Source organism: Myxocyprinus asiaticus, chromosome 9 (genome assembly GCF_019703515.2).
Source record: "Myxocyprinus asiaticus isolate MX2 ecotype Aquarium Trade chromosome 9, UBuf_Myxa_2, whole genome shotgun sequence".
NCBI lineage: Eukaryota > Metazoa > Chordata > Actinopteri > Cypriniformes > Catostomidae > Myxocyprinus > Myxocyprinus asiaticus.
The window spans coordinates 493,402-512,500 of record NC_059352.1 but is presented as its reverse complement, the minus strand read 5'-3'; the positions used below and the strand labels follow the sequence as shown (position 1 = coordinate 512,500).

Here is a 19,099-nt window from a genome sequence, read left to right as displayed (position 1 = left end):
AATATCATCAATATTCATGTGTTTAATATGCAATCACAGCACAAGTCCGTATTCACATGGTGATTGTCATTACAGGCACTTGTCAGGGAAAACTGAAATGTAATGACATTTATCATGATGCAGATTACAAATGTTTTCATTTTCTTATTGCCATTTGCGTGATTGCTTGGACAGAGACCTTTCTTTCTTTTGCACAATCACAGATGAAGAGGACTCGACTTTATGAACGGACAGTTCAGTCACATGAGTTTGGCCTTCAACTGTGTTCCTCAGGTAAAGGTGAGTTATTTCAAGAAATATATATTACATCATCTCTGTACACTTTCCTCTGTTGCTCAATCTGCAGACATGATGTGCATTGTTTTTTTGTTTTTTTTATTTGGAATGCCCAATTCCCAAAGCGCTGTAAGTCCTCGTGGCTTGTTGAGCGCGTTACCGTGGAGACGTAGCGCGTGTGGAGGCTTCACGCTATTCTCCGCAGCATCCACACACAACTCACCACACGCCCCACCGAGAGCGAGAACCACATTATAGTGACCACGAGGAGGTTACCCCATGTGACTCTACCCTCCCAATTTGGTTGCTTAGGAGACCTGGCTGGAGTCACTCAGCACGCCCTGGATTCGAACTCGCGACTCCTGGTGTGATAGTCAGTGTTAATACTCGCTGAGATACCCACGCCCCCTCGTGATGTGCATTTTAATGTCTCTCGTCTTACTGAGCATCATCCATCTGCTCGTCTGATGTGTGTATGTAGGGCTGCTGGTCCCCCATTTATTCAGCTGTTACAGCACAACGCTTTAACGTTTCCCGTGTAATGCTCAGTATCGTCCTCGCGCTGTTCTGCTCATGGTGAGGGGGAGAGAGACGGACGACAGCGATGAAACCTCCCAGTACAGACTGCGCGACAGGAAGAGACGATACAACACCACCACTGAGATGGACTGACACAGAATCACTCCGATTGTAATCACCTACAATAACATCACATGATCAGTCCCATTCTGATACATCATCTCAGTGCTGTGTTTGTAATGGATGGACACTAGTTCCTCTCTTACCTTCTCTCGCTGATGTTCATTGAGTAAAACAGAGAACAGGACCAGAACCGGATGACAGAGGAACCACAGGAAACAGCCCTGAAACACAGTGCACTGATTTACTGGTGTGAACACACATGACTGTGTTCCAATAGTCCAGCTTATTCTGACAAACGAGACTGTAAAACATTGTTCTTTTTGTTTTTATGTGCCATTTAGGGGCGGGTTTATTTAAAATGGACAAAAATCACTCAAATAACTGCACAGCAGTGTCATTCCAAAGAATTTCAGTCTATTCAAATGAACTAAATACTGATTATTTTATACACATCTGTTTGTGGATATCTAGTTTAAGTGCCTCAAACAAAACTCTGAATATCTATCAATTTGATTCCACTAAAATGACAAATTTGTCAAATCCAGTGATTATTTCTTTCTTAAAAGCAATTATTGTCTGGTCTGGGTATCTCAGCGAGTATTGACGCTGACTATCACACCTGGAGTCGTGAGTTTGAATCCAGGGCGTGCTGAGTGACTCCAGCCAGGTCTCCTAAGCAACCAAATTGGCCCGGTTGCTAGGGAGGGTAGAGTCACATGGGGTAACCTCCTCGTGGTTGTGATTAGTGGTTCTCGCTCTCAGTGGGGCGTGTGGTAAGTTGTGTGTGGATCGTGGAGAGTAGCATGAGCCTCCACATGCTGTGAGTCTCCGCGGTGTCATGCACAACGAGTCACGTGATAAGATGCATGGATTGACGATCTCAGAAACGGAGGCAACTGAGACTTGTCCTCCACCACCCGGATTGAGGTGAGTAACCGCGCCACCACGAGGACCTACTAAGTAGTGGGAATTGGGCATTCCAAATTGGGAGAAAAATAAATAATAAAATAAAAAAGCACTTGTATCAAACTGGTACCTTGTAAAACACGACGTTGTTTCTCTGCAGACTAATAAAAAGTTATACACCCTTCCAGAAATTAAGTCATTGACATGACACTCAGTTTTTTGTCCAGATCTATTAAATTATTTAAAAGTACATACAAAATTAAATTCACACTAAACAATGCCTTGAATACACCTCTACTATGATGAACATGTTTTTAATTGTTGAGTTTATATTTGTTCTTGGGCTTAAAGTATAAATGTCATGTGGTGTAACAGTCCGGAGACAGAAAAAAACAATCAAAGTGAAATTCTTGAAACAAATAAATGTTGGCATGAGTAGTGCAGAATAATCTTTATTATTATTTATTTAAAAAAGAAAGCAGTGAAACAGGTCATAAGAAGTAACCCTGAAATAACTTCAGTAAATGATATTTGTAAAAAATATTTTTATGAAGAAAAATATGTTTGAAAACCTTAAAAAAAAATACTGTTTAATTTGTGTACGCTCATGTATTTCAGGTGTAAGGAAAGTATTTTAATATCTTTTAACTGATGGTTTTACCACTTGACATTTTAATGTTCTTCACAAAGATTAAAAGATGAAATGTTTTATGAACTTGACACGTGTGTTTAAAACGACATTTTTGAAAGATTTCTCATTTTAATCACCCCGGACAACCTTATTTTTTTTAATGACCCAATTACATCATCCAGATTAGATTAGATTGTAAAATGAATCAGATTAGAGAAAGTGTGCATCAGACGGTCAGTAAACTGACTGTGTGTCGTCTGAGATTACTGAGACTAATGCTTGAACAATGGGCAATAAAATAGTCATGAACATGACAGGTGTATTTAATGAGTAATTAACACACACACACACACACACACACACACACACACGTGTGTCAGAGTTGCCGTTACCTTGGCGAAGGTGAGATAGAAGTCTCTTTTGAGCGTGCTCCGTTCCGCTGCGATTATCTGATACAGCACTGATGCCAGAAAGAGAGCGAGAGCGACACGCAGTGCCATCAGCAGCCACCCTGCCACACTGCCATGAGCGTGAAAACTGTGATGCTCCGTGTCCTCAAACTGCTCCCAGATCAGCAGCGCCCCCTACAGACACACACACACAAGTACTGTCAGTTGGAAAATACTGCAGGGTGAATAACAAATACAGTGGTGAATGTGTGCAGATTTGACCTGTGCGATGACTCCGCCCAGTGCCAGCGCAGTAGATCCAGGTGTGGAGTCCCACTGCAGCGGTTTACACTGAGACTTCCTGCAGCGACTCAGAGACCAGCCCACACACAAACTCAACAACATGTACAACATCTGCACCTGGGCGATCAGATCACACACTGAACACACAAACACGGTCAGTAAGCTGCTGTGCGTACAATCATAACACAAGTGAATATGTGATTCAATCAAATAAATTTGATTTTGTTTTTGGCATATCTGACTCTGAAATCAGCGAGTGTTACAGCTGTTTGTAGTCTGAACAGCAAAAAAACACCTGCTGCCGTTTGCACCAGCTGTGTGTGAGGTTCAACTCAGACTAGTTATAGTGTAAACGTGCACTAAGTTACAATTTACGCACTACTAAATATTTGAGTGTTGCACCATTAAACTCAGGTAGAAATTCTTTTTTTAATTTTTTTTTTCTCCCCAATTTGAAATGCCCAATTCCCAATGCGCTCTAAGTCCTCGTGGTGGCGTAGTGACTCGCCTCAATCCGGGTGGTGGAGGATGAATCTCAGTTGCCTCCGCGTCTGAGACCGTCAATCCGCGCATCTTATCACGTGGCTTGATGAGCGTGTTACCGTGGAGACGTAGTGCGTGTGGAGGCTTCACGCTATTCTCCGCAGCATCCACGCTCAACTCACCACACGCCCCACCGAGAGCGAGAACCACATTATAGCGACCACAAGGAGGTTACCCCATGTGACTCTACCCTCCCTAGCAACCAGACCAATTTGGTTGCTTAGGAGACCTGGCTGGAGTCACTCAGCACACCCTGGATTCAAACTCACGACTCCAGGGGTGCTAGTCAGCGTCAATACTCGCTGAGCTACCCAGACCCCATCAGGTAGATCTTAACCATACGTATAAACAAAATAATTAGAAAAGCCTTCGACAAGGAGTAACGGTTGGCTAAAAAGAAAATCAAACTGATTGAATGACATCAATGAGCTCATGTTTTGCATGACAGACTTCAATCCTTTAGACATACTGTATTTGATGATGTTGACATTTACATTTACGAGAGAGAACATTATGTAAAAATACAACAACAACTTCTTAATGCATGAAACTGAATTAAACGGTGCACTTTACTGTGTGTGTCGCCTGCTGACACTGGCATGCAAAGTTACATACAAAATATATAGGATACTTAGTATTTATGTATTGCCCTGTACTCATTTTAGATGCAGTTACTATATATGATCATTTACAGTGCTATATTGTTTGACCATATGTCTACGGTCTATATTTATTACAGTATTTGTTACGCATCGTATTTCAATGGAAATTTGATTTATTACCGCTGACAGTCATGTAAGACAAAAAAAGGTTTGAACATCAACCGTAACAAGATTTTTCAAAACTTCTGTTTACAAATTTGAAGGCTGCTTATTGGATCAGTGAAGGTTAACATCATATTATGTGACTATGCATTACTTTACAGAGAGCTTATGGCCTACTAGTGAAGTCTTGCATTTAATTAAGAACTGACTTATTAGTAGTTACTTAAGTTACTTAGTAACATAGCTGGTGCAACCTGACTTAGACAATCCAGTTTTAACAAACACAATCCAAACCACATTCGATTGCAGTGTAAAGTCTGATTGAAACACTAATGTCGGTGAGATATACTGGATATTGACCACAATGTCTGAACAAATATCTGGTCTGCTTTCATCATACCAAATGACAGTGTGGACAGCCTAAAGATCAGATCTGAAAACTGAAGTCGGGTTCACAATGTGGGATTTTGCAGATGAGGTTCAGGGATCACAAAATATTTCTCTTGTCGTGGAGCAAAATCATCAGTCTTTGTTCGCTTGGAGTGACATGTTCACCAACGGCCAATTTATTGCCTTTGTTATTATATATACTGTATATAATAGATGTTTATTGATGTCAAAGATCAATAAAAGATGCACCTGTATATTTTAATAAATCTCATTGTTTTCTTAACATTCAATATATAGCCCTAATAATTATTATCAACGCTGAATTTTAAAAAGTGGTCTGGGTTCCACAAAAAGAACATGGTGTGAATGCAAAATGGACTGACACCTTGTAACAGGTGAAGTGAACCGAAAAGAGATCTGAGCCCACTCTCAAATCATGAATAGTGTGAGTGCGAAGAGAACTGGATCCCTTTTAACTCGGGCCCTTAAAGGGGTTTGAGTTTGGTTCTTTTAAAGAAGACTCAAGTGTGAAAACACTCTTTTTTGACAATGTTCTGGCAGAAATTTAGTGTCGCAGTCATGCAGTGTGACCGCTCCTACGATGGCCAGATAAGATACCCGGTTAGCGCTGTCAATTGGGATGATTGGGACCAAAGTCTTGGCAACGAGGTGTACCGTACAGTCTGACATGCGACAAATGTATAGGACTGTAAAAATCACCCAGTGTGCACCCGGCTTATATCAGAATCATGTTCAGTGTGGAAAGAGCCATCAGAGATGAAACACAACTGATTATGTGATGCAGTTATAGATGCAGATGTGTGTGAGAGTAATGACGCACACTCAGCAAGACTGCCCATCAGAGGCGTCCCAACACCATCTCTAGCGTACCTGAAAACACAAATCATAAATCCCATTATTCTTTCTATAATCATAATAAATGCTCTCGATGTTGATATAAGAGTGATTGTTGTCTCACCGCGCCATGTGTATGTAGTTGAGCAGCACGGACACTCCCTGCAGCAGGAGCACAGCGGATAAAACCTTCAGCACCGTGAGCATCGGCCCACCTTTACTCAACGCCTGCCACAGCGGCTGCACGTAGATACACGACGCTATGAAATACGCCAAAATCAACAGGAAGTAGAAACTGTGCAGACCTGCAGTGGCACATACATATCAAACATTAAACTATACATTTTTATGACACAAATTGAACATCGGGAAATAATGAAACTCATGATGTCTCACCAGCCTCCTCCGCGCTGAAGTGATCCAGTGGGTTTCCCTCGGCGTCAGGGTTGAGCAGTGTGATCTGAAAGTGCACGTCTTCAAACACACCGTCAATCTGCCCGTCCTGACAGGTGTAGCGGTCTGCGTACATCACGTGCCACAGCTGCGGCGTCGACTGCTGCGGTATCGTCTGGTTATTCTCTTCCTTACTCAGATGAACTATGGTTTCATTTCACATGAGACAGTGTTATAACAGTGTTATAACCAGTGATAATGCTTATATAGCATATTTAACATGAACAGTGACTAAAGGTCTTCAGAAATCACTATATGCCAAAAACTCTGGATTACTATTTAACTCTTAAACGTATACCTCGGTTCCGGGACCTCATTCCACCCCCTGTACCCCATCCATGTTTTGGAGTTATGCCCACACCTCTTTTGTATTCCTCAACTTTTCTCTTCTGAATCATCTAACAATATAAAAAAAAATGCCAAAATTGCAACAAAAAAAAAACAAACAAAACAATAAACAAACAAAAAAAATCCTACTTGTTTAATTACCAAAGGTGTATAGGGTCATTAGTGACCCGACATTTTTAATAGTGTCACTGTTTTGCACTTCCATAAATCATAATTTTATGATTATTTCATATCTATATGTTTTCTATCACATGATGTATATTTCTTTATTACAAGACAAATACATATTATATCACATTGATTTTCTGTGTGACAGTAGTGAATTATCAGTATCTCATCTGCGTGTTCATATATATATATATATTATACATCAGGGTTCCCTAATTAGTTTTCACCAAGGGCCAAATTCTGTCAACAATACAAAGTCAAGGGCCACGGCCGTCGATATTATGTGTATTTTATGTGTAGATTATGTGTATATTATGTGTAGATTATGTGTAAAATGTAGATTGTGTTATGTGTAGATTATGTATTATGTGTAGATTATGTGTAGATTACGTGTTGTGTAGATTATGTGTTATGTGTAGATTATGTGTTATGTGTAGATTGTGTTATGTGTAGATTATGTATTATGTGTAGATTATGTGTTATGTGTAGATTTTGTTTTGTGTAGATTATGTGTAGATTGTGTTGTGTAGATTATGTTATGTGTAGATTATGTGTTATGTGTAGATTATGTGTAGATTATGTGTTATGTGTATGTTATGTGTAGATTATGTGTTATGTGTAGATTATGTGTAGATTATGTGTTGTGTAGATTATGTGTAGATTATGTGTTATGTGTATGTTATGTGTAGATTGTGTGTTATGTGTATGTTACGTGTAGATTATGTGTTATGTGTATGTTATGTGTAGATTATGTGTTATGTGTAGATTATGTGTTATGTGTATGTTATGTGTAGATTATGTGTTATGTGTATGTTACGTGTAGATTATGTGTTATGTGTATGTTATGTGTAGATTATGTGTTATGTGTATGTTATGTGTAGATTATGTGTTATGTGTATGTTATGTGTAGATTATGTGTTATGTGTAGATTATATGTAGATTATGTGTTATGTGTAGGTTATGTGTAGATTATGTGTTATGTGTAGATTATATGTAGATTATGTGTTATGTGTAGATTATGTGTAGATTATGTGTAGATTATGTGTTATGTGTAGATTATATGTAGATTGTGTTATGTGTAGATTATGTGTTGTGTATGTGTATGTTATGTGTAGATTATGTGTTATGTGTATGTTATGTGTAGATTATGTGTTATGTGTAGATTATGTGTAGATTATGTGTTGTGTAGATTATGTGTAGATTATGTGTTATGTGTATGTTATGTGTAGATTGTGTGTTATGTGTATGTTACGTGTAGATTATGTGTTATGTGTAGATTATATGTAGATTGTGTTATGTGTAGATTATGTGTTGTGTGTAGATTATGTGTTATGTGTATGTTATGTGTAGATTATGTGTTATGTGTATGTTACGTGTAGATTATGTGTTATGTGTAGATTATATGTAGATTGTGTTATGTGTAGATTATGTGTTGTGTATGTGTATGTTATGTGTAGATTATGTGTTATGTGTATGTTATGTGTAGATTATGTGTTATGTGTATGTTATGTGTAGATTATGTGTTATGTGTAGATTATATGTAGATTATGTGTTATGTGTAGATTATGTGTAGATTATGTGTTATGTGTAGATTATATGTAGATTATGTGTTATGTGTAGATTATGTGTAGATTATGTGTTATGTGTAGATTATATGTAGATTGTGTTATGTGTAGATTATGTGTTGTGTATGTGTATGTTATGTGTAGATTATATGTAGATTGTGTTATGTGTAGATTATGTGTTGTGTATGTGTATGTTATGTGTAGATTATGTGTTTGACAGCCAGTTGCGTCTCATGAATTTTCAGTGTGAAAGTAATGAATCCTGTTCTATATTTGTTGCATCATCTCTATGATACATAAAAAACATCTAAATATACACTGGCGGCCAAAAGTTTGGAATAATGTACAGATTTTGCTCTTATGGAAAGAAATTGGTGCTTTTATTCACCAAAGTGGCATTCAACTGATCACAATGTATAGTCAGGACATTAATAATGTGAAAAATTACTATTACAATTTGAAAATAATGTTCAGAACTTCTTAAACTACTTCAAAGAGTTCTCATCTAAAAATCCTCCATGTGCAGCAATGACAGCTTTGCAGATCCTTGTTATTCTAGCTGTCAGTTTGTCCAGATACTCAGGTGACATTTCACCCCACACTTCCTGTAGCACTTGCCATAGATGTGACTGTCTTGTCGGGCACTTCTCACGCACCTTACAGTCTAGCTGATCCCACAAAAGCTCAATGGGGTTCAGATCCAGAACACTCTTTTCCAATTATCTGTTGTCCAATGTCTGTGTTTCTTTGCCCACACCAACCTTTTCTTTTTGTTTTTCTGTTTCAAAAGTGTCTTTTTCTTTGTAATTCTTCCCATAAGGCCTGCACCCCTGAGTCTTCTCTTTACTGTTGTACATGAAATATATCTTTCAGCTGTGTTTGATATAATGGCAAATGATTTTCTAGCACCAAATGATCAATTTATCATGATTACTCAAGGATAAGGTGTTGGAGTGATGACTACTGTCTAGATTTGATCAAAAATGACTTTTTTCAAATAGAGATGGTGCTGTTTTTTACATCAGTAATGTCCTGACTATACTTTATGATCAGATGAATGCCACTTTGGTGAATTAAAGTACCAATTTCCTTCCGAAACAGAAAAATCTGTACGTTATTCCAAACTGTTGGCGGCCAGTGTGTGTGTGTATATATATATAGATTATTCTATTATTTTCTAAATGTCTTGAAAATGTTTTGAAAATTTGACACTATCTGGACATCTTGTAGATCCATTTGTGATAGATATACGTGCAGAGTATGTAATAATGTTTGTCAAAACACCCATGCATTTAACAGTTAAAGAAATATTTGGCTCCCTTGTATTTGTAAACATGCTTTTATTCCTTCACATATATTGATTTAATTTTATGACAGCATGATTTATCTGTTCGTTCTGTTAGCAGAGTTCTGATAGGGTCAGGATAAACAATGCTATAGTGCATAGTTCCAAATAAAATCAAATAAAATAGACTTATCAACTTTAAAAAGAGTGGAAAGTATGTTTCCCATATCTTTTGTTTGTTGACATCAAAGGGTTTGTGTTCAATCAAATTCTACTGAAATTTGATGTTTAATACTAAAAAATATCTGGCCCATATTGTTGGGCCTATACAGTTTATGATAATATGGTAATATGATTCAAAGTTCATGTGTAACATTTCCATGTTACACATAAACTTTATTACAATGTTATTAACCTCCTGAGACCCCCATGTACACATGTGGACATTACGTTTTGGTTTCGCTATAGGCTATACATAATTGCATTTAATTTAATCTGACTGATCTCAGTTCAGGAGACTCTGTGCTGTCAGTAAAGGGTTAAACTTTCAACACACAGAGTCATGTGACCAAACAACATGGCGGTGACCACTGAGGAGCTTATCTTTGGGAGAAATACCAACAAAACTACATCTGGTAAGAAACCTCATTACGTTTTTACATTAAAACCTGTTTGAGTCAAAAGATTAGAGTCTCTAGTTTCATCCGATATGCCATTTTAAAAATGTGAGCGATTTATCATGAAACACCATGCTGTTAAACACAATGACCACATACGTGGACTATAGGCCTATATTTACTGTACATTATCACACTGAGAATAAATGGATGCATACAAAAACTGATAAATGTGTCTTTCAGAGGCTTTATATGGAGTTAGGATGAAAATAAGGTGCATTTCAAACTGTTCTGAGACCAGTACAGACAGACAGCACACTGGAGGTTAAGTCATTCACTAAATAGGGAGCAAGGGAGCATCCTATAGCTCTCTATGCAGTTAAGTGCATTCACTCCTAAAATCTGATCAAAAGTTCAGTTTCAGGCTGCAGATGATGTTTGGATCACTCAACATGTTTGACAGACATGTGACAATGATAATCAGTACATAGATTCACAATTTATAATGTATCATTTTATTTTAACATGGTTGACAGTGATTGGATGATGCTGGACATTACTTTGAATCAGAATTAATTATGCAAATGTCTGATATAATGTCTGTAACATGAATAATCAACACTCCTGGAAACATAATAAACTATTTGATGAATAAATCTGACTTTCTATAGCTTAGTGTTATTTAAAATATCACAACTTAATCCCGCTGTCCACATATGAGGACATACATTTTTAGGGAAACTATTTTGTCTAAACAAATGTTTGTTTTTTTGCTTGTTCATTAGGTGTTACTAGTTACAAATCAAAAATGGGAATGGAAAATGCACACAGCAGTCCCGCTCGAGTCTCAGGAGGTTAAACACAATGTTGTACTTATAGATGTTTAAATGAATGAATCTTACTGGAGATTTGAGCCGCTGAGACTCTCTCCAGACAGCTGAGATTGTCAAACTCCTGCATCCCCTGAAACAACAGCAGTCTGCCCTCCTTCTGTACTGCTGTGAGAACATCATCCACTCGATACAGCAGAAGACCATTCTCACCTGAGACATTAATGAAGACATGACGTCACTGCAGGTGTCTCCTGTGCTGTAATACTGATACATTTATACATTCACATTTCTCATTGAGTCATCACATGCATGTAGCCGACACCAACAAACAAGCCAAAATGCAAATTATCATTTATATCTGGGATGCCACACACACACACACACACACACACACACTCACTCACTCACTCACTCACCATGATAGAGAAATCTGGTGATATATTGTCCATTACTTTCCCTCGCTTTGTTGCTCCGGAAAACTCCAGAAACCGTTTTTCCAGTTGCAGGACTGTATAAAAGAACAATGAGGATTATTAAATAAGGAAACATTATTGTATTTCAAAATAACCACTCGATTTTCTTCAGTCACTGCAACGAATGAGGGCAACACTGTCCCCTGCCTCCCACTACATGATTGACTTCTGCTATAACCAATCAAATAACGCTAATGCACAACAGTGCACATACATAGCCAATGAGAGTGCAGCAGAGGCGGGGCATAAGCGCTGGGCAGCAGAGCTCATACGTGTCACCGCTGCCGCTAAACCGCTCAGACTGTCGTGACGTTTGTGTTTGGGGAGTTTGATGCGACTGAACGATGCGTTTGAAAATAATTTAATTGTTTTAAGAAGGCGAATAAATCATCCGCAGACGAATGGAAACACGGGAGCAAAGTCTAAAACAGTGAGTGACGTAATAGACTGTTATTTACAGTGACGTCATGCGTTAGATGTACAGCAAAACATGTGCGTCAATTTTCGTGATGAAATAGTTCATATTATTAAAAAGTTAATTATGCGGGTTATGCTCGCTGCTACTTCATCTATAGCCTCGTCAATATTCTACAGCTTCTGCCAGCTGATGTCCAGCATTAATAAAGAGCGTTTTATTGACTGACTTGTGAAAACAATGTTGTGCATCAGTGATGATCAGACTGTACTGGTGACTGGAGGAGCTGGATTCATGTAAGTCACTCATTTACTGTCAATTTGACTCACTGAATCACCTTTACTGTGTTCACCTGCAGGTACGGTGGCTCTAAAAATCTTTGGACACATTTTAAAATGTCCGAATGTTAAAATGCAAAATACCAGAGCAAGTGGTTTTTATTTTGTTAAATAAAACTTTTACAAATGGCACTTTTTAAGCAAGCACTCAATGTTTTATTTTCAGTGGATCTCATTTAATCAATGCATTGGCTGTGAGATACCCACACTGGAGAATCATCAATATAGATAATGTGAGTCTCTCTGTTATCTTTACAACATGCTATTAACATTTTACCCACATTGAGAGTTTTATATTCTTCTGTTCCAGTTGGACTACTGCTCTAGTTTGAAGAACCTCAAATCTGTGGAGGAAACCAGCACTTATAAATTCATTCCGGTATGGCTACAACCTGTTTGAAAGATGTAATTCGACATTATTAGTAGAGGTAGACCGATATATCGGTTTTACCTGTTAATCGGTACCGATAGTGGCTTTATGGAACCAGGACCCGAAATTAACACCCGCCAAGCATCATATGTGGGTACATTTTCTATTTGGCCAGTGAAGTTCACAGTGTCGCACGCCATTCTGGTGGGTGCTTGTAATGTAACATGTTTTAGTTTTTTCCTCAAGGGGGGGCTCTGTAGGTCTACAACCAGTAATGTTACCGGTGTTGTTTACATAGAACGGCTCTCATTAGCTAGTACCACTGCTCATCGATAGTCTCAGTTAGCTGAAAATCTAGAATGCTCAGGAGCGTTCATGCCATCGGGGTGAAGGGATGACCATTTTCGGATTTCCAGTGAATGTGTGAGTACGTTTTAATAACCCACCACTACACATACAAATTCTCTGGTAATGATTGCATTATAATACAAGAACCAAATTATTTTCATGATGTTTGGTTTCATTAACAGTTCTTGAACATGCAATTCTTTTGGTGATGCGGACAGGAAACCGGAATAAAATACTCCCAGTGTTTCCTGTACTATCATTAAGTGCTGCAGCAACCCTCACTGCTCCTATGTATCTACAGCACGAGACATAAAGCTCTGTCAGAGTAGATGATTCCCAACCAAATTACTCTTTTTGAGCCGGCTCTTTTTAGTGATTCGACAACTACAGTGCCACCAGTTTTGTCCGATTCCCAAACGAACGACTCCGTGAGCCGGCTCTTTTTAGTGAATCGACAACTACAGCGCCACCAGTTTTGTCCGATTCCCAAACGAACGACTCTGTGAGCCGGCTCTTTTTAGTGAATCGACAACTACAGCGCCACCAGTGTTGTCCGATTCCCAAACGAACGACTCTGTGAGCCGGCTCTTTTTAGTGAATCAACAACTACAGCACCACCAGTGTTGTCCGATTCCCAAACGAACGACTCTATGAGCCGGCTCTTTTTAGTGAATCGACAACTACAGCGCCACCAGTGTTGTCCGATTCCCAAACGAACGACTCTATGAGCTGACTCTTTTTAGTGAATCAACAACTACAGCGCCACCAGTGTTGTCCGATTCCCAAACGAACGACTCTGTGAGCCGACTCTTTTTAGTGAATCAAAGAATCAGTTGACACTGACTGAATTAACTCACTCATATAGACAATGTGTAGTTTAAAATACAAATGTATTTTTGTTGTAGTAAGGAAATGATCTGAAAAGGAATTCTATATGCACTACCTAGCAATTAAATATTTAATAAATAATCAAATAAAACAGTACAATTCTTTAATAAAGTAGTTTAATTTTAAACATGCTAACAGTATAGTTTATTTGTCCCTCTATGCCAATAGTTGCTGGTAGTTTTTTCATAATTCCGTATTTACAAAATAAAAGTCCCCTGTGTGTTTGAGGCATGTTTATACTTAAAAGTCCCGTGTAACGCACCAAATCTTCCTATTTTTGTGGTTATTATTGGGATTTTGGTTGAACAATAAACTGCATCTGGAATTTAATTCATTTTGGACTCTCTTTCTGTGCCCGTGATAGTAAGAAAAGAATACGTTTGTTTTTTTTGACATTCTATAAATTGATTTAAAAAACTATTGGCCAATTAACCGTTTATCGGCCTTTCCCACCACCTTAGTTATCGGCAAAATCCACTATCAGCCGACCTGTAATTATTAGTATGTGCAACTGATCATTAACTTTTCTCTCTTAGGGGGATGTTTGCAATCCGTTTTTCATAAATCATCTCTTTTCTACTGAAAACATCAATATTGTGTTTCATTGTGCTGCTCAAACTCATGTAGGTGAGTAACTGTTTGATGTGATGTCATCACAATGAATCTACATAATGTTTTTATCTCTAGAGCAATGTTCAGTATATCTCATAAATGTATTTATCATAATCTTATTTAGAGAACTCTTTCCTGTGTCCGTCGCATTTCATGCGTGTGAATGCAGATGGCACTGCAGTGTTGGTCAGAGCGGCGTTTGAGGCGCGAGTCGCTCGATTCATCTATGTGAGCACTGATGAGGTGTATGGACACAGTCTGGACCAGGTGACATTAAACATTCCCGTTGATATCCGCATTAATCTGGGATTGGATTCAGGTGTAGATGAAAAGTTAAGAGGAGCGCTCGCATCATGAGAACTGTTAATCAGAGGACAAATCTTTAGGCTTTTTTTGCTTGCATGTTGTAATGTTTTGTAATTTCACTCCAGCCATTTGATGAAATGAGTCCAAAAAGACCGACCAATCCATACTCCACATCTAAAGCTGCTGCAGAGAACATTGTGATGTCTTACTGGATGAAACACAAGGTATTCATGATTCTGAATCTACTGTCGTTGGAGGATTTGCTCTTAGCTGTTTGAAGATCTTGATTTAAATGTATAAATGATGTCTGATTTGTACACCGCAGTTTCCTGTCATCATAACAAGGAGCAGTAATGTTTACGGACCACGGCAGTACCATGAGAAGGTACATGAAGAATATTAGACATTATATGTTATTTATATGTGTGGTTTTCACCCGCATGTTTTGGGAATGTTTATTTGAGTTTTCTGCCTGTTTTTACAGGTTATTCCCAAATTCCTGTCCCTGATTCAACAGGACCAAAAATGGTGAGTTAATACACTGATAATAAGTGTGTTTTAGTAGAAATAAATCCAGACAGTATTGTTAACCCTTGTGTACTGTTCGTTTAGACTCACACATTTATTGTTTGCGGTCAAATTTGACAGAATTTTGTTGTTTTTTTTATGAAAGAAATGTAATAATATTAACTTCAATAAAGTAAAAACACTAGTTGTGCTTTTTTGGGGGGATTTTATACTATTTAGATCTTATATACCTTTAAATTTCTGTTACACCATTGTTACAGTCTTGTGTGTGTGTGTGTGTGTGTGTGTTGTCTGTCTGTGTGTGTGTGTGTGTCTGTCTGTATGAGTGTGTGTGTGTGACTGTGTGTGTCTGTATGAGTGTGTGTGTGTGTGTGTGTGTGTGTGTGAGAGAGAGTGTGTGTGTCTGTCTGTCTGTGTGTGTCTGTGTGTGTGTCTGTGTGTCTGTTTGTGTGTGTGTCTGTGTGTGTGTCTGTGTGTGTGTCTGTCTGTCTGTGTGTGTGTCTGTCTGTCTGTGTGTGTGTCTGTCTGTCTGTCTGTGTGTCTGTCTGTCTGTGTGTGTGTCTGTCTGTCTGTGTGTGTGTCTGTCTGTCTGTGTGTGTGTCTGTCTGTCTGTGTGTGTGTCTGTCTGTCTGTGTGTCTGTCTGTCTGTGTGTGTGTCTGTCTGTCTGTGTGTGTGTCTGTCTGTCTGTGTGTGTGTCTGTCTGTCTGTCTGTGTGTGTGTCTGTCTGTGTGTGTGTCTGTCTGTGTGTGTGTCTGTCTGTGTGTCTGTCTGTCTGTCTGTGTGTCTGTCTGTCTGTGGGTCTGTCTGTCTGTGGGTCTGTCTGTCTGTGTGCGGGTCTGTCTGTGTGCGTGCGTGTGCGTGTCTGTCTGTGTGCGTGTGTGTGTCTGTCTGTGTGCGTGTGTGTGTCTGTCTGTGTGCGTGTGTGTGTCTGTCTGTGTGCGTGCGTGTCTGTGTGCGTGTGTGTGTGTGCGTGTCTGTCTGTCTGTGCATGTCTGTCTGTCTGTCTGTCTGTGTGTGTGTGTGTGTGTGTGTCGTGTGTGTGTGTGTGTCTTGTCTGTGTGTGTGTGTGTGTCTTGTCTGTGTGTGTGTGTGTGTCTTGTCTGTCTGTGTGTGTGTCTTGTCTGTCTGTGTGTGTGTCTTGTCTGTCTGTGTGTGTGTCTTGTCTGTCTGTGTGTGTGTCTTGTCTGTGTGTGTCTTGTCTGTGTGTGTCTTGTCTGTGTGTGTGCGTGTCTGTGTGTGTGCGTGTCTGTGTGTGTGCGTGTCTGTGTGTGTGCGTGTCTGTGTGTGTCTGTCTGTGTGTGTGTCTGTCTGTCTGTCTGTCTGTGTGTCTGTCTGTGTGTGTGTCTGTCTGTGTGTGTGCGTGTCTGTGTGTGTGCGTGTCTGTGTCTGTGTGTGTGCGTGTCTGTGTCTGTGTGTGTGCGTGTCTGTGTGTGCGTGTCTGTGCGTGTCTGTGTGTGCGTGTCTGTGCGTGTGTGTGTGCGTGTCTGTGTGTGCGTGTGTGCGTGCGTGTGTGCGTGTCTGTGTGTGTGTGCGTGTCTGTCTGTCTGTCTGTCTGTGTGTGTGTCTGTCTGTGTGTGTGTCTGTCTGTGTGTGTGTCTGTCTGTCTGTCTGTCTGTCTGTGTGTGCGTGTCTGTGTGTGTGTGTGCGTGTCTGTCTGTCTGTGTGCGTGTCTGTCTGTCTGTCTGTCTGTGCGTGTCTGTCTGTCTGTCTGTGCGTGTCTGTCTGTCTGAGTGTGTGTCTGTATGTGTGTGTGTCTGTATGAGTGTGTGTGACTGTGTATTTTTGTGCGTGTGTTTTTGTGCGCGTGTGTGTTTTTGTGAATGCACTTGTGTGTGTGTGCGTGCATATGTTCTACATTGTGGATGTGTTACAGTCTCACCCCTTCATTTCTGTTAGTGTGTGTTCTGCATTGTGAATCTGTGGCACTTTAAAAATTCCTCTGTTTGTTTTGAGTGATCATTCAAGCCCGACACAACAACACTGACTCAACCAATGGTGTGATTTGGGGGTGGGACTATCTGTTTGTTTGATCAACGGCTGACAGGAGATGTTTTTTAAAGACAATGTTTATTAAATTCGCTGATTCACTGATAATCACAAACTCAAATGTTGTTTTTCTCGCTGTCTTCCAGCACTGTTCAGGGCAGCGGTCGGCAGTCACGCCACTTCCTGTATGTTGATGATGTCACAGATGCCTTCCTGACTGTGATGGAGCAGGGCATTCTGGGAGAGATTTACAACATCGGCACCAGCTTTGAGATCCCCATCATTCAGTTAGCCAAAGAACTAGTGAAAATGGTACGAGTACTGACCGAGTTAGCGTGTTTATCTGCTAATATTATCCAAGCATCACAGGATACCATATCATTACATATCATTCATTTGTTCATGTGGACCGTGTGTAACATCTGTGTCACTGAACTTTCGTTTCTTGTTCACAGAAAGTGAAGAATGTTTCACATGACGAAGTTGATGATTGGATAGAGTTTGTTGAAGACCGGTGTGTATTGAATATGTGCTATGATAACTCTCAGAGTTCATCATATTTATACTTGATTATTGGTGTCAGTTAACTAAATGTTTTTGTGATATCTAGACCCGTGAGTGAGTTGAGATACCCCATGACGTCAGATAAACTGCACAGACTCGGGTGGAGGCCAAAAGTGCCGTGGAAGGAGGGAATCCGACGGACAAGTAAGAGTTTCTCCAACAAACATTCCTGTAATATATCTGTCCGGATGAGGTGTATGATGATGTATCATGTAATAGTTTATTCATCTTTGTCTTGTTATTGTTGTTTCTTCAGTAAAGTGGTATGAGGAGAATCCACAGCACTGGCCATTAATCGCAGAGAAACACGAACATTTGACCGCGGCTGTTGACACCGTTTGATCTGCCAAAGCAAACACTGAACACACCTTCACATATAGTCCCTTATGAACATTCTGATAGATTCAGAACATTTTATGAAGTCTGAAATTAAAAAAAGAGATGTTATTGTAATATTTAATGTGACTGTTTAATATGTTATTCATTTATATTCAAGGTTGTCTGATAGCTCTTAAATAAAAGTGTTGGATTAATCAGTCAGGTTAATTTCATATGATGATCGATGTATAGATGATTTAATTGAAACCTATTTCTTTTAACCTGTTTGGTATGGAAACTTGAATAAGCATCATGTATGTAAACTATGTTTATAAACAATTAATCCTTTAATAAACCTTGTACAAACAGGGCTGTGAGGAATTCATAATATTTTGCTGATGAAACTCAACATAAATTTAATTGAACTATTACACAGATAACCTGATTATACAGATATAATTTTATTCTGATTTTACTTTCACAGATATAATTATGGTACTAGTTTTAGAACACTTGAAACATCACATCAACACATAAAAATTGAAATCACACTTTACATCTTTGTTCTTATCTCGACTAAATATAGAAATACAACATTAACATTTTACAACCCATTTTGCACTTTTTGTTTATTCAGTAATTATTATTGTGTTTTCTGCATTTGCATACATTGCCTCTACACGTAACGTGTGTGACGTACAGCGCCGTCTAGTGTCGAGACAGCATAACAGAGCCCGTCTAATGTTATCTCACAGGAAAGCATAACGCGGGCGACACACTGGCGAGGAGACAAGAGGCCGTTCTTTTTGAGTGGATGTCTATGGAAGAGATGCTTCAGTACGTCGAATAAACTGCTTTTGTGAAGAAATAGTTCATCACTTAATGAACTGACCACCTGTTCGCTAATCTTCTACATGATTTACACTAAATCATTTTGGAGTGAACTATGTTGGAGTTTACTACGATAAAATAGCTGTTTATAAC

The 19,099-nt window shown here is 39.1% G+C and overlaps 2 protein-coding genes across 4 annotated transcripts in view; one reads left to right on the top strand and one right to left on the bottom strand.

The window, feature by feature from the left end:
- gpr180 (G protein-coupled receptor 180) overlaps nucleotides 1-11,574 on the bottom strand; it is a 12,752-nt gene extending 1,178 nt beyond the window's left edge. The window contains exons 1-9 of the mRNA XM_051706109.1: nucleotides 11,385-11,574; nucleotides 11,038-11,178; nucleotides 6,096-6,296; nucleotides 5,824-6,004; nucleotides 5,686-5,735; nucleotides 3,127-3,284; nucleotides 2,848-3,039; nucleotides 1,062-1,139; nucleotides 1-974 (exon numbers count right to left, since the gene is read on the bottom strand). The exon at nucleotides 1-974 is cut by the window's left edge and continues 1,178 nt beyond it. Of these exons, the coding sequence (XP_051562069.1) occupies nucleotides 822-974; nucleotides 1,062-1,139; nucleotides 2,848-3,039; nucleotides 3,127-3,284; nucleotides 5,686-5,735; nucleotides 5,824-6,004; nucleotides 6,096-6,296; nucleotides 11,038-11,178; nucleotides 11,385-11,517 (1,287 nt within the window). The 5' untranslated portion in view covers nucleotides 11,518-11,574 and the 3' untranslated portion in view covers nucleotides 1-821. The remainder of the gene's footprint in view (nucleotides 975-1,061; nucleotides 1,140-2,847; nucleotides 3,040-3,126; nucleotides 3,285-5,685; nucleotides 5,736-5,823; nucleotides 6,005-6,095; nucleotides 6,297-11,037; nucleotides 11,179-11,384) is intronic.
- A 149-nt stretch (nucleotides 11,575-11,723) lies between these two features.
- On the top strand, nucleotides 11,724-18,479 carry LOC127445791 (dTDP-D-glucose 4,6-dehydratase-like). Of its 3 annotated transcripts, XM_051706120.1 has the most exons (13): nucleotides 11,756-11,871; nucleotides 12,036-12,152; nucleotides 12,361-12,427; nucleotides 12,505-12,573; nucleotides 14,337-14,427; nucleotides 14,537-14,679; nucleotides 14,844-14,942; nucleotides 15,044-15,103; nucleotides 15,203-15,246; nucleotides 17,380-17,545; nucleotides 17,689-17,747; nucleotides 17,844-17,941; nucleotides 18,054-18,479. In XM_051706120.1, the coding sequence occupies exons 2-13, from the start codon at nucleotides 12,097-12,099 to the stop codon at nucleotides 18,137-18,139; spliced, it is 1,038 nt and encodes a 345-aa protein (XP_051562080.1). In that variant the 5' UTR covers nucleotides 11,756-11,871; nucleotides 12,036-12,096; the 3' UTR covers nucleotides 18,140-18,479. The 3 variants fall into 3 exon arrangements, with proteins under 3 accessions (XP_051562081.1, XP_051562079.1, XP_051562080.1); XM_051706121.1 differs by having other exon boundaries at nucleotides 11,724-12,152; nucleotides 14,582-14,679; XM_051706119.1 differs by having other exon boundaries at nucleotides 11,724-12,152.
- Nucleotides 18,480-19,099: the final 620 nt, after the last annotated feature.